We start from the raw sequence: 16329 nt of genomic DNA, 5'->3' as shown, positions 1-16329 counted from the left end.
GAGGAGATAGCAGAGGTGGAACAAAAGAGATGTTGAGCCATACATTTGAAGAGTACAGGGGATGAAACTGGGATAAGTTAGCACTCCAGTGTGAGATTTTCTGTCTCTCTACAGGGCTACTCCTATCTGGAAAAGTAAGTTAACTCAAAGTGTTTTTTTCGTTCCTCCCCCTTCCCCAGGAGAAATCTTGAGGTTATGGAGCCACATCTATACATAAATATAGAGCAACACCTTAGGAGGAGGGAGAGAAGGAGTAGGGAAGTAATAATAAAAATATGAATATCTCCTCTTGTTGAGGTCTCAAAGAGTTAAGAGGAAAAATTATGCCTTTCAGAAGTTGTCTGCTGGGAAGACAATTTAACCCTGTGGTCAGCAGGCCCTGGCTTTACAAACACCCATAATAGTTACACAGGCAGCCTGAATCAAGGCCAGTGTTGCCACATCTTTAGAGACAGATGACAGCTAAAAGGGGGATGCTTTAATTGAGCAGGGTTAACTTGTGAGCGAAGTTTTCCACTTTACTCTGTGTGTGGTTTGAGACTGGTTGGGTGTAAATGTGGCCAGTTTTCTAGAGGGTTTACTAGCTCAGAATGTTTTTAACGGACAAGGAAAAGTAGTGTTTTGCTTGGGAAGCTATTTTAGGATGCCCTTAGTGATTTTAGAATGATCCTGACAACAACAAAAGACATCTTTCCCCTTCTATAAAGGGGGAAAATATAAAAAATGAGAGAGAGAGAGAGAGAGAGAGAGAAGACCTCCTACCTAAAAACATTTCAACATACTGGAGGGAACAGTTATTAACAAGTGATCAGGAAGAAAAAAGATTAAAAAATATATTTCAACAAGACTGGAAATAAAAGCCTTTTAGTCATGATAATATTCCAATTATAGCACTATATAAAGATGTACAGATCAAAGATGGAAAGAACTATTAGGTCTTACTCTCCTCCTCTTTCCTTAATTAGTATTTTCACCTCTTTGACTTTTCTCAAGTGCATTTTTGTTCCACTGAGCTTTTTCCAAAAGAGTCTACATAATCCAAAGATACCATGATTCAGTATCTATATTTATACGTACTGGACATATATTTATTTAAGAAAGGGGCTATTAACTTCAGAGAGACAGGGACAATGGGAATGACAACAGCATATGTTTGAGATCTTACCAGTAAGCCAGTAATGTTCAGAAATGTCAGTTCTGATGTAATGGTGGTCGTGAGAAGGGCCCAGGGAACGTGTTAGAGCTGTGTCTTTGCCAAGGAAATCAGAAGCTGTTCCAGCATAAAGATACTCATCTGCAAATGAAAAAGAAATGGGGTTTCTACAGCTGTGGAGTAAACAAATTACAACTATTTGTGTTTTGATGGGTGAATACCACCTGCATCTAATTTGCCTATGAACTAATTTAATGCTTTAAAGAGTTATTGTCTTATATTTTGATTTGTGGTTCTGTGAAATTACTTATATTTAAATTGAAGTAGTATGTAGTATAATAACGTCTGAAAAGTGAAGAAGTCCACGTCTAATTTTCAGATCTTTTAGACATCCAGAAAAGCCTCCCTTCCAGGCTTTGATAAGCTTAGGAATACGGGGATATAAGAATATCCAAACTGAAAATCCTGCCCCATGAGCCTGGGGGACATGATGTGGAGAGGACCATCTACCAATCCAAGCTAGCTCTCATGTCTTGCCAGCACACGTCTTTGGAGCTCCTGGGCTAGAGCTGGAACACAGTGGATACTCCACCACAGGAGCTTCTTGTCTTGGCCCTTTCCTGAGTAGGGATCTCTGCCTGACACTTCATTCATGAAGAGGAATTTAAGCACTAGTGGAATACTTCTCAACTATGTAACACGTTAATGTTAGGAATATGGCTGCAGACCCAAACTGTGATCATTTTAACATAGTGAGTAGTTCCACTAAAATAAATGAGACATCTTGCTTGAATAAGGCAGTCAGAATTTGTGTTGTTAAGAACCTATAATACTGTAGGGTTTTTTTTTTTGCTACAATTGCAGTTACTATTTCCTTTTCTGTCAGCTTTCTGAGCAATGTAAAACTTCACAACTTTAAGAACTGCACAATATTTTCTGCTTTCCTTCAGATCTCAGTATTTTTCTAAAAGGAAGCAAAGAGTTACTGTGATTTTTTATTTTTATTTTATTTATTTATTTATTTTTTAACCATGTTGTGCATTTTTACAATTCTCTTTTATTTCTGATAAAATAAAAAGATAGCTTTATTGGTCAGAGAAGTTTTGGTTTTGTTTAATGTCTTGCAACTGTAAATCAGTTTGTAAAAATTGAACTTTAATCATACAAAAAGCTGCATGATCTGTGTAATATATAAAACTACCTTTCCAGGTTTTCTGATGCTCTGAGTAGAAACATTTCACAATATATTTTAGTGAGAAGTCCTTTGTAGAGAGCAAACTCAGAATAAATATCAATCAACACAAATGTTGCATCATTTCATCTGCAAAATTTATAAATACGTTAAGATCAACCAAATAAACAAACAAACAAACAAAAATACCCCCCAAAACTCAAAACAAACCAAAAACCCCACAACCCAGTGACCCACAAGCACCTTATTTGGCCAAAAAAGATCTGACAGGTTTCTTTTTACGTCAGTATTACCGTTACTTATGCATTATGTCCCTGACAATATTGGAAAGCACATCTTTCAGACAGCATGTCGCCTTTGTAAAGAAACAATAGTGCATTTGGTACGGTATTTGTCATAATGAAGAATGGGCAGGGTAATTGGTATTTGCTAACTGACAGGCACTCAGTGATCAATAAACCTGAAGGACTAACAGAAACTGTTCATCCTTGCCTAGGTTCTGCTGACAAGGCGCTTTCAGCACTTCTTGTGGTTTTTGGTATCTTTCAGTCCAAGTTCCAGTTATTTCCAGAATGGTTTTGGTGAGCTGAAATTTGTAATAGAAGATGGATGATGAGCAGGTGATTTTTAGCTGGAAAGACTAGCTTTTCCAATAGCATATAATTAATCTGTGGAATTTACTTGGGGTGAAATGCTGTGCACAATTCAGAGAGATTAGGTATTAGAATGCAGATTACTCACTTATATTAACCTACATACAGGAATCGAAATACACAGAAATACTATTTAGCTCATATTTATACCTGATTACAAAGTGCTTTTTGAAGGTTGTAAGTAATATTTGTTGCCATTTTGCAGATAAATAAAACCACGCAGAGAGAAAAAATGTTCCAAAGGCTATTCTCTCAGTAGCAGAGATGGGAACTGAGCTCCCCTAGTCCCAGTGAAGTATCTTATCCATGAGCTATACTGCTCTCCTAGCACTTTTGGGAATAAAGTAATCATCTAAAGATAGGTCAAGAATGTATTATCTGTTCAGGCCTGTAACTCTTTACAATGCTCCTTGTACATTATTGTAAAGCACTTGACACCAGGCACAATCAGGAAGTGATGCTGGAACAGCCCAATCATTAATTTTATCTAGCCTTAAAATTCTTATGTACCAAAGTTCATGGTTTAGGTAGCTAAAGCACAGCAGCTTCTTCATTTCATAAGATTTAATTAAGCAGTTGATGTACTAGAGTGCTACTGAAATTAGCCAACTCTATAATAAATCAGGGAGCTATATTGCATTAAGGAAAAACAAAAAAAAAACAAAAAAAAAAAAGTTAAAGTTTCTAGAATTCCATTTTAAAAATAGACTTCGTGGTCATTAAACAGTTCTAGGGGTCCCTGAGAAGAACAAGCACTGGCTTTAATCTATTGTTTTTAATAAAGGAAGTCCTGCCCCATCTGTTGGGTCAGAATCACAAATCATCTATCTTATTATCTGAGAATAAAGACTGAACATTAGTCATATTCTTTTTATAACACAGAGTGACCAATACTTCAAAGCATTGTCACCACTGCTCTTTGGCTGTAAATGAAAACGTCATGGTTCTTCACTCTTATCTTGTATTCATAGGCTTGATGGACAAGTTAAATGAAAATTGTCCAAAGCTATGAACCAAACCATGACAAAAGTAGCTCTTATAGTGGTTTGAAATCCGGAGGTCAAGATGACATTCCTCGGCACCAAATGTCAGACCACACAACACTGTGATGCACGCAACAGGCAGATTGTGTTATCTTGTTCTTAGGCATCCAGCTTCAGAAGTGGCTACTCGAGTAAATAGAAACCTCGAAAATGTATTTATGGAAATAGTGGATGTCAGCAGACTTCAAAGGGCAGAACATATTGATAATTGTGGAAAGAGTCCCAGAAGTGCTTGAAACATTGTCTGTCCATGTGTATGGTTTTTGTTGTTGTTGTTGTCTTCTTAAAGGAGAAATGACAAGGTGAGAATGACATCCTGCTCAGAGGTTTCACAGCCACTCAAATTTCTCTGTTTATGTTGCTGCACTTCCAGCTGTTTGGTCTCTGCAGTCTGAAGGTTCCCCCAGGTCCCATAGAACAAAGCAGCATCGGAAGCATGACCACGGCTAGAGTTTCTCTGCCAGTGACATCTGCTGAGCCTCTGACCCCGGTGTCTGCCCATGAAGCCACTGAGAGTCTGGCTCTGATGGTTTCTTACCTGCCATCACAGATGCAAATGGCTGCTGAGGATCAAAAGGGCATTTCAACCTGCCTGACTCCAAGTTCTGAGTATCCAGTCTGAATGTTGTTTCCTGAGAATAAACACATATTCATTAGCCTGGCATGGCTGCAGAGAAAAACTCAGACAGTCTGTTCTGCTAACATATGAAGTGAAGGTGTAGATCATGTAGCTGTCATGTCAGCATTGATGTTTACAGTCCATGTCTCTGTTTTGTATCTGGATTTTTTTTTTAACTCATTATTTTAATGTATCTTGTTCACTCCATAGCACAAGAAATAAATCTTGGAAAAATAAAATGATTTTCAGAAAAAAAAGATACAATGCTCATTTCTATTCAGATTAAAGGCTGAATTGTACTTAAAAGGCACTGGCTTCTATTTGAGAAAGTGCTGATAGACTGTGTTGCAACAGGAGACCCAGATGGGATTCTGGCTGACTCCTAAATTTCTCCAGGGACTGCTGAATAATGTTTGTGGCAGACAGTTCAGCCCCCTTTAAATAAGAGCAACATATGTTCTCTCTTGTTATTTTTAAAAAGGCTAATGATACAAGAGATATTAGAATAGATCTTTCCTTAAAGTTCCCAAATACAGAGTGATTAACTCTTAAGTTGCAGAACAAGGGCATAGAGGGAGATTAAGAAAATAAATTATTTTGAAATCACTCAAGATGATTTCAGTGAGGAATCTTATATTTCTGATTCAATTTTTGTAAGCATTAATTTGAAATTTTGCTGTAGTTTTGAATTGCTAAAGTGGTCAGTTTCACTTGTTCTTTTCACTAGCTTCCTAAAAGCACACTTTAGTAAAACCCAAATGTCCTTGGAAGGCAAAATGATTACTTAGATAAATGAAGTCTTTGTAGGTACAGAGACATTAAATTTTCACAATTTTATTGTTTTTAGATAAGGGAGATTGCCTACAGAGGAGTTGTTAATATACTCTCCTATGTACAGTGACATTTAAAACCACATGACCTGACTGACTAGTGGTCAGGAATCAAATTATTGTGGGTTTAATGCAGAGGCACAACTTTTGCAGTTTCAAATAAACAACTATGATTTAAACCATTATTTAAAAATGGGTGAAATTACTTTAATTATTTATTTCTATACCTCTGCCTTGCAAGAGGACTGAAGAGAGCAACTGAGCTTACTATGCCCAAAGATAGACACATACAATCAGACTTCATAACACATTAATTCAATTCATGCTAATATTGCATCAGATTATAAATAACCAAGCTGTTCTATTTTGTTGAGAAGTCTCCTAAATTCTCTAGGCTCAGAGGACAAAAGCTCAGGATGTTTAATAATTAACCTCTATACTTAAGAGGGAAAAGGAACTAATTCTAATCTACAGAGATAAATTCCATTTTCTCCAGCAATCCTGGCTGCTATAAATCAGAATTTTATAACCCAGCAAGAACCCTTGTTATCCTCTCAAACCTGTGGATATCAGGTAAACCAAGCTCACATGCTACTGAACTGGGCCAGAGCACAGTGAGGACAAAACTAAATTAAAAACAGCATTATTTTGCTGGCAATACAATGCTAACGTCCCATTCTCATTTCTTCCAAGAAATTCAGTCCTGAGCTGCTCAGAAGACCTCTGCAGTATCTCATGCCAAGAGACTGTCCCAATATCCAGCAGTACTCCAGAGACTGAGGGCTTTGTAGATCACCATCAAGTATTCCAGACTGTACCCAGACAAACTAATGGACACTACCAAGCATTCACACAGAATTAAACTCCTGCTTTCATTTTGGACAAAGCTTTCAAAGAAAAGAGCATCCCTTGGAGAGCTCTGGCTAACAGCACCGACCAGGCCAAGCCTCATCTTCACCAGCCAAGAAAAGTTTTGGCAGTGACTTCAGTAATAGCAAGACTCGGACTTTAATCCTCTTTAATTGTGTGATCCCGTAGGGGATTTGTACAGCTTCAAAAGCAGTGTATGCTGTGGTTTTGAGTCACCTGATCCACACTCTTTTCCTGTCTGTTTTTACAGCACTGGCACAGGCCAGCAGACCACAGGGCAGATCCTTTGCTGCTTGCAAAGGTCAGCAGGGCACTGCCTGATTGCACAGCCTCCATGAGGCTGTCTCAGGCCTTGGCTCTCCCAAGCATCCCACAGCTTCCTGTAGAGGTTGCTAATTACCAAACATCCAGCAACCAGGAAACATTTTCAACTCTCTGTCAAATTCCAGACCCAACACGCCTGTGCTTTTGTCAGATTTATCTGGACAGGCAGTGCAAGGACAGTGGCTATATGGTGTTTGGTATCCCAGGAAGAAAGGGAAAACATTGAATAACAGAATCACTAAGGTTGGAAAAGACATCCAAGATCATCTGGTCCAACCATCCCCCTATCACCAATATTACCCACTGAACCATGTCTCATTCAAACTGTTATTTCAGTAGGTGATTGTAGAAGATCTCCACCATCAGAGGAGGTGGGAGTAGTGAATGCTACACAGCTCACCACTACAGCTGAGCAACCAGTGAATGCAGGAGAGGCAGGACTGGGAGACAGTGAGGGGATTAGGAAATACTATATCGGAATTCTTCTTCCATTTCCTCTCATAAGGTAATTGATCATGTCTAATTGAGACAGACCCCTTGTCTAGACTGACTGCCAGACTGAACAATCAGGCCAATTTCATAATTTTATAAAGTCTGATGAAAAAACCTTCACAAATTAAGTTATTTAGTTATAAGATATTTCTTTTCCAGCCCAATTATTCTGTATATGTTTATATTAATGGGTTATTAGGAACACCACAATGCAGATTTCAGATCAGTTCTCTGCAACTTTAGCAGACCCCTGGTCAATCAACCCACAATGTTATGGAATAAAATGGGTCTCAGTCAGGGCTATCATTAATACCCATTCCTCACATCTCTCTCTCTCTTTTATATATATATATATATATATATATATATATATATAATATATATAATATATACATTTATTTATTTATTTATTTATTTCCTGGGAGCATCTGTCCTTGATTTTGTACATCAGAATAAATCCAATGTGTACATATTTCAGGGTATTGTATTTAATAACATATCATTAAACCTCTTTTCTTATATTCTAGGATTTCTCTTACACCCCGAGAAAAGAGAAAGCTATTCCTTCAGCAGCACAGTAAGTCTGCAGTGCAGGCAAGCAGCCAGATAGGTCACATCCAGACACTGTCTGAGAACAGAGCCAGTGTTGTAAATATAGCCAAAGTGTGATACATATAGGAGTTAAAAAGAGACTTGTGTACTAAGTGGCTGCTTGACACAACACCATAATGTTTCTGTTGTAAGGGTTAGGTCTCAAACATTTGCCACTTAGGATAGAGATTTCTTTGTCACCAGGAAATGAAGACCAATCAACTGCTAAATTCAGTCCAGGAATATACCACTTGTGATGGAGGATACCCAGCATTTCCTCAGTGACAGGGCTGCAAACCAGCTGCAAAGCCTGAGATACCATCCTTCACCTTGGAGACCATTTACAAACTCTGTACTACCCTTACAGGGAAACAATCCTTAAGGAGCAGGGGATATGTGTACCTTAAAAAGTAGAGCAATGAATGTCGTCTTGAACTTGCATGTGTGTCTGTATGTAAGCAGAAAATATGTGCGGAAATTACTTACTAGAAAGAAGGACATCTGGGTTAAATGTCTTCTTCACTTAGTTAATCATGTGGAAGTGTCATTCCGAAGAACGTTGTGTATTAAGTCTTACCAAGGAAAATGCTTTGTTCAAAAGCGATACACATATATCAAATGTGAGAACATGAATTCCCATCTGACCTAAAAAAATCCGCCATTTACTCTGTTATTTACGCAAGCTGCTGTCAGTTCCTTTTTTATACACTCACAGGGTATTTTCCAATCTGTGATGAATGCTAAACAAGACGAGGGTTACTCCTTGACATGTCAAAGTAGTGAGGAAATTAAGTTACCTCTTTGTGAGTGCCAAGTTCAATGTATCCACAGAGAGGGTGAAATGCTCCTGTGCCACAGACGTAAACATGGGTTCGGTTGTAGGGCTGAAGAACCCTGATAAAATTGGCACATTCTGTCTGTTGTGAAGGGAAAGGAGAGAAATGTTAATTTTCATGTTTATTTTTTCTCTTTGACATTATTGTACTAGGTTTTAGCCATAGTACCCTTTTATTTAACCTCAAAACTACTGTAGCAGTGACTGTTTACTAGATAGTTCAAAGTTGTGATGGCTAAAATTTTGCAGTGGCTATGTACCAGGCAGCTCATCAATCAGATCTGTAAGACTTTCTGTTGTAATGCTTACAGCCATGAGAAGCTATGTACAGTACAGTTTGGAGGACATCTGCTCAGCGTGTGCTGTGAACACATCCCCTGTCAACAAAGGTCAGATAGGCACTGGATTAATCTGCCTACAAATCCTCCTGCCTTTGCTCCTGATTAAGGGTTCTGCACAAGCTTTAACACTGAAGATTACATAATAGAAATCCTTGTGACAATCTGAAGGGCTTCACCATACTTCCAAGGGGGTGTTTTGTGCAAGTGACCTCTCTTTGCACCAACCACAGCTGGTCACCTTTATCTGGGCATTTCTGTGAGTCCTTTGGGATGCTCAGGTCAGTCTTGGCTCTAACTGGGCTTGGTTGTGGCTGGTAAGCAGCACAGATGGCTGCCACTTGCTGTAAGGATGAGTTGGATATAAAGGCAAGTTGTAGTTTCCCCCAAAATTAAAGTAATACGTGCACATATCAAAGTACTTAGGCAATGCACAAGAGTTATGTATAGGTCCAAGAGATCATCCTACACCTAAGTGCAGAGACAATGCAGGAAGCAAAAAGGAGATAGTTATGATATATGTTAGAAACTAATATTCTCTGGTGCCTTTCCTTTTGTCTTAGCATAGGAATAGATCAGCACAAATCCTCCATATAGACCAGTATCATAACTTTCCCAGTGCTCAGCAGAGGTGTTGTTTAGCTCTTGTCTGCTGTAAAGATAAGGCTAGCAATAAGTTAGGATAAAAAGTTGAAATTCCTCAGACAAGAGCACAGAGAGTGTTCTGAGCTGGAGTCCACCTTGGTAACAGACAAGCTAGACAGAAAGCACGGGATTTGTGGAGAGAAAAGGAAGAAATTTTATTACACAGCTGGCAAATGTTTACATTTATAGTGGACTCTAGACACGATGTAATCTGTGCTATGCAAAAGAGATATGAAAGTTTTATTATATATATGAATGCACCTTATATACACAGAGACTTCTTAAAGAAGTGGTTCCAGGGAAAAGCTAATGAGTCTGAGATTTTGTTTTAAACTTAACTGCAGCTGTCTACAAATTAAGTTAATTTGTAGTGTCCACTGCTACTCTGATTCATCAATGAATTATAATGAAGTTAAATTCAGGATATTTCCAAGAAAAGGAGCAGTGCAGCGGGGAAGAAAGGATTTCAGGGGAACCTTTCCCACAATAAATTTCAGAGGAAAGTCCATTCACCTCTCAACTGCATTCATTACATACAAGGATGGTTAAGCATGATTGCTGCTCTTAATATTGAATATTTTTCTTGAAGCATTAACATTTAAAGAAATTCAATGACTTTAAAATGAAAAAAATACTTTTTATCAATTAATTCTTAAAAAAAATGTAAAAGCAGCTTATAAACTTAAATAGTGCATTTAGAAACAAGTGTATGGATGCGCAGTATTATCAGCAATAATAAAAATATGGATACTATACTTACATGGGCATCTTTCCCAGCTAATTTGCATAACTCCACCTTTTCTTTTGCTGCAGGCCAGTAAATCTGGAAGAGAGTTTAAATAATACAAAGATATATTATTAAGATACATATTATAAATAGTCCTCTGATTGCTGCCTAGCTGCTTCCTTGAATGAACAGTTAAAACAGACTTATGCATGTCAAATGAATTTATGTGAGCAGAAGTTAATGTGGCTTTGAGTACAGGTTTTTGTCACTAGTATCAAGGCTTTAAAATCAAATCCCCTTTCATTAATTTCTTCTTTGTGTATAGCTACCTTTTCAAAGTACTTAGTTCATCCACCTAACACACCTTGTAAGCATTATGAACCACATGTTTTTCTCAAAGATTAGATGAGCCAAGTCGTCTTGAAACTAAACTGACTGCAGAACAGGGCAATTTACATTTGTGATGAATTTTGTCCAGTGAACTTGGCAAAGCAGTTATAGAAAAATAGTGAGCTGTTACTGCCAATTTCCAAATGAAAAGAAGTTTTGTTTGAAAAACTAAAGGTAGCTGAAGGGAAATTTGTAGAACAAGAAGTACATTTGACATAAATTAATAGCACATTGTTTTAAAACATCATCAATCAACAATAACTAAGTTTACTGATTGAAACATACAGATTTAGAAAATGACATAGACGTTTAGAGGATAATCATATACCTTAGATAATTTTCAGCATATATTATTACTGTTTCTCTTTCTTCCATTTGTATTATAGAATTCTATGTATTTTTTTTTTTTTCCTTATTTTGACAAAAGAAGGCTACAGCCATTTCTATGATTTATAACTACAACAAATCACACTAATTTTAGAGCAAATATTAGTTAGGAAATTGCCTCACATCCCAGAGACCAATATAAAGATTGCTAATTGTCATACATGCTTTTTTACTCTTGAGTCTCAAATCACACTTGGTAAAATCCTAAATAGTGAATAGTGAATATATGAATAAAAATTTGCTATAATAGTCGTTAAAAAGGATCTTCCAGTAAGAACAAAATAATTCAAAAATTTGTGAGAGGGGTTAGCTTCTGTAGTATTCCTTTTTGTTCATCCAGATGTTGGCACCTTTTAAGATGTGGCTTGCCCCATACACAGGCTCAGACCCACACTGGGATGGAAAGCTAGAGTGCCCTGTGTTAAATGACTTTATCACAGTCCCAAACGCACAGTGTTCCTCTCAATATGGAAAACGTCTTTTTATTTCATTTCTTTCTCTTCTCTTCCCAGTGCTAATGGATGTGTTGCCTTTCTGCAAGGAAATTAATTTCCTCTCAGTGAATTTACAGTTACCTTTGTGATTAGAGGCTAATAGTAAAGATAATGTATTTTAAGTTATATAAACCTTAACCCTTTACAGCAACGTTTACTTAAAGTCAGAGATAAGGCAGTATAAAAACTTATCTGCACTGGAGTAAAAATTTACTTTCCCAGAGCATTTTCTCAGAATGATGTCATGATAGCATCCAGGTACAAAAAAAGCAATTGGAAATCAGCCACACAAGCACGTCTGGATTACGCAGTGTACAACTCCAGAAAGTACAGCAAGAAGCACTGGGAATATTGCAAAAACATTGGGAAGAGCTGAAGCTAGTGCCTGTGAACTCATCTGTCCTCTGCCTGGGTGGAGTGGGACAGCTTCCACTTGCAGCACTGTTTTGTCACAAGTGCCATTGGGTTAAGGAGAAGGAGAGGCTAAGGCACAATTGGTGCTGCTAAAAAAAAAAAAAAAAAAAAAAAAAAAAAAAAGAATGATGAAAAGGAAGAGGCAGAGGAATATAAGATTATGGATCTCCAAATGGCCTGGTTAACTTAAGCTGAGATCTGCTCTTAAGTCTCTCTCACATAATCTTCATGTCCAATTCTGCCCAAGCACACCCCATCAAAAACAGAGAAAGGTATTAGAGGTCTCTGAAAGTTCTTGAAGACTTTTTTTTTTTTTTTTTTTTTTTTTCTCTCTCTCTCCCCCAAAGTTGTTTAGGTGTCTGGTTATGTAGACAAGATCTCCTTCTGTAGGCTTTCAAAAATGCCTGCGTCTTCCTGCCAACTACATAAAAGTACGTGACCCCTGATTTGAGAGTTCCAGTTATATTGGAAAACATCCACTTGAAGACATTGGGTATATTAATGGACTCTACCCTCAATTCTTGTTAAGATTCCTTCATGCAAAATAGTGATTGTCATACAAACTGGACCAGTCAGGATGAGAGATACACACTCCCTGCCTTTGTAAAAGAAAAGAGCATAGTCAGTTATGATAGAAAAATCAATTGTCTCACATTCTGGCTACTCAACTGCCTCAGTATTTAGTATTATACAAGGCCACAATAGTCAATGAAAAGTGTAGCTAAGTGATCCAACTAACTTTTAAATCAAATTGAACCTCAAGGGAAAAAAACATTATAAGTAGCAACTATAACAATAAAAACAATGACAATGATATTCACATGGAAAACCAGAATCATTTAATGTTTCAAACAGCACAAATTATATCTATATATTTCATGTTCTATATCTGTAGTGTCTGAAGAAATCTTAGAATAGCTAAGTACGATTACTCAATTTAAGGGAAGACTCTAACTAGTTGAAATACATAAACAATATACTTTAACATGATTATTTTCTTCTCTTAAGCTTCAGCTTATATTCCTTGTAAAATATCCATATCAAAATTCCAAAGGTTAGGGCTACTGTCTTGGTTTCCCGATTTTATCTTTTATGGACCAATTAAAAACAAAATACCTTACCATTACTTTTAAATAATTGCACAAATATTTTCTTAAATTTAGAAACAAGAAAGAAATTAAAATCTCCAAATAACTGTAAGCTAATAAGTTCTCTGCTAGCAGAGTGAAAGAAAACCTCTCAGGAGTACAAAATTAAGTAACACAGAAGCGTAGGATAGATAAGGTATCACATTAAAGGGTAGCTGGAAATTCATTTCTGATTAAAACAAAACATTAGAAACCACAAAGATTTTTCAGATCAGAAGCAGAGTAAGTTCTAAAAGTAACATTTTTCCTTCCTCCGATCATACATTTTTACTGTGAGAAGAGTGAAAAGAAAAAAAATATATGTATATATATTAAATATAGATGATATAGATACGTAAATTGATTGGTGGATGCTATATATACCATTATAAGTATTTATAAATATTAGCTAGACACAGTTTTGTGAGTTTCATTTCAGCTGCCATCTGTCATGAATTAACAATACTGGTTATGAGCTAGTATTTCCCTTGTTCTTCTGTATCTAACTTTCTCTATCCACTTTTGTTTCTAGGCTAACATGGACTATAAACCCCCTGGTGAAGTGATGGCTCAAAGACAAAACACTAAGTTCTGATTACAAAGAAACGGTTTTATTAGATTAGAGGTTTTCCCATAGTAATTTCTAATGAAGCTACTAAACCTGGGATGATGCAAAGCTTTTCCAAAAGAATGGAAATTACTACAGAGCATCATGACACACACAGAAAGAAGAACATGAGATATCTAAGTAAGTTACAGTCCTATTGGTCTTATTTAATCTGTTTGAAAGGCTTTGGAACAAATTTGAATGGAAGGGATAACTTAAGTTTCTAGTGAATATCAAATATGGTATTACACAATATAAATTAGTAATGTGCTAATAGTATAAATTAGTAATGTGCTCCTGGCTAATGTTGTACCTTCCCTTAATAACATAGCTGAATTGAACATTAAAGTGGTAAAGACCCTCTTCATCAAGGCTCCAATAAAGCATTTTGTAAGTTGCCACATGGAAACTGATTAGCTCAGCCAGAGAAAATAGATAATTATTAATAAGAAAAAAATGGTCTGATAAATAAAGAACTTGTGGTAGGAAGATACTCATGGAGTTCTTCAATAAATTATGTCATAGCTCATATTATTTCATGTACTCCTCAGTAGTCTTGGCAAAAACACAGCACTCTGCAGCAAAATTTGGAGATGGCACAAAATTAAGAAGCATCAGTAATATAAATGAAGACTTTCAAATCTGCAGGAAGAATCAAAGCATTTTGAAAAACAGAGTTCTAAATAGTAAGAGGAAATTGATATAAACTGGATATAAATAAATATAAATCATAAATTAAAAGATAATAATAAAACCTGAAACATCAGAGTAGTAAGATTCTGGTATTAAAGACCATCCTACAGAAGTTGCATAAAATACCCCAAAATGCCCCTTTCAACAGAGTTGGACCGGGTTATTAAAGGAATAACTGCTGTATGAGGTATTTTTTTTTGTGATAGCAGGGAGTGAGACCAATTGACCAGTCTGATTCCTCCCAGCTCCACAACCCCAAGATAGTCACGCTCATGCCAGCTGCAAGCACTTGAGTGTCCCACTGAGGTCGACGGCTTTCAGCAGCCCTGGGGGTTTCACTGGAACCTCTCATGTGCTTGACACTGCACACGTGCTTCAGCACTTCTCTATCAGTACAGTCTCTGGTACGAGAAACCCCAAAGTGTTTCATTAGTGGTACATGCAGCACCAGCAGGATGTGTCCGTATGTGGAGTGACGGACATCAGCTGATCAGCATGTCTTGTATCACTCACTCACTGAATTTAAGTCCTATGAAGAAAGACATCATTTCCTTCCTACACTGAAGGAATTAGAGGTGGATGGAAGCACTTAGAGAAAAATACATTGATTTTAATCAGCTACTTGATGCAACAAGTCTGCTTTTTTCCTTTACTTTATTCTATGTTGTTGTACATTTTTGTGGCACTGATGCTTCATAAGCATGCAATAAAATTAGAACAACTTTGATGTCAAAACGTCTCATTAAGATTTGTGAAGCAAGCAGACCATAATTCAGAAGCTTAAACTTGTTAATGTAAGCCAGGTCCAACTGACCCATAAGCCAGGTCCAACTGAAACACCCAAAGAACAAAGCCAGATTGAGCTGTAAACCCTTTGTCACACTGGCATATGCAAAGTGCTCCCTCTGAGAAACTCTCCTCCATGAGAGGCTACTCTGCATGAAATATATATATATATATATATACATATATATATATAAAAATGGATTCCTGACTTAGCCTAATGTGATCATAAAGCGTGTGCAATAAAGAGGGCAACATGATCCAAAAATGTTGAAGTAAACTAGGAGACTCTCTAATCCCAGCTATGCCATTACACTACTATCTGTTACACTCTGTTCTCAGTTTTCCCACCAGTAAAATGACTTTCTCTCTTTTTTTTTCTTTCTTTTTTTTTTTTTCTTTTTTCACTAAGAACTTAGTAATTCATAGCAGAAAAATGAAAAGCAAGGAAAAATAGTAAGATCAAGGAGCACCAAGAAAAGATATGAGTGATCCAAAGATAAGACTATCACACTGTTTCATAAGACAATACTGTAAATATCACAGCTCAATACTGTAACAGTGGGTGTTCATAGATTACTTGCTGAGAACCATGACATTTGTCATTTTTGTATACTGACCTAGGGTCATGTTACCAAAATAAATAAATAAATAAATAAATAATCAATCAATCAAACAAAAAAACTACTGCAAGCACCAAAAATTTATTGAATTTTACTATTATTTTGCTGTAAATGGAGTGTTTTAATTAATGGGAAAATTAGCTGTTTTTAGCATACTATGCAAGTAAACCAGTTGGTCTCTAAATACCTCACATCTGTTGCATTCATGTATCTGGTATGGGAAGTTCACAACTTGGGGAACTGCATAGATTGTTCTCATATACAAATGCTAAGAGGAAGGTTACCCTAAGCATTTCTCATAACTAGCTCCCTCTATACTTGCTATACTCCAAAATTCAATATTTTAAAGCATCAGGAAACAAAGGACTTTAATACATTTAAGTGCCTTATCTGAATTTCTCCCTGTATTTGAAACTTAGACTGTTTTTCGAATTGGATTATTCACTTTTCTCTTTTTTAAAAGTTTTATCAAAAGTTAGCTAACTCAGGACTACTTAGA

General features: G+C 36.7%; 1 protein-coding gene across 2 annotated transcripts in view; it reads right to left on the bottom strand.

Annotated features, from left to right (window-relative positions):
• The window catches only part of SEMA3D (semaphorin 3D), a 142991-nt gene that overhangs the window by 57461 nt on the left and 69201 nt on the right, over positions 1 to 16329 (bottom strand). For both annotated transcript variants that reach the window (XM_035334552.1, XM_035334562.1), the window contains exons 4-7: positions 10346 to 10408; positions 8565 to 8684; positions 4580 to 4673; positions 1166 to 1294 (exon numbers count right to left, since the gene is read on the bottom strand). In XM_035334552.1, coding sequence (XP_035190443.1) covers positions 1166 to 1294; positions 4580 to 4673; positions 8565 to 8684; positions 10346 to 10408 — 406 coding nt within the window. The remainder of the gene's footprint in view (positions 1 to 1165; positions 1295 to 4579; positions 4674 to 8564; positions 8685 to 10345; positions 10409 to 16329) is intronic.

This window comes from Oxyura jamaicensis, chromosome 1 (assembly GCF_011077185.1).
Source record: "Oxyura jamaicensis isolate SHBP4307 breed ruddy duck chromosome 1, BPBGC_Ojam_1.0, whole genome shotgun sequence".
NCBI lineage: Eukaryota > Metazoa > Chordata > Aves > Anseriformes > Anatidae > Oxyura > Oxyura jamaicensis.
This window is presented reverse-complemented; position numbering and strand designations above follow the sequence as displayed.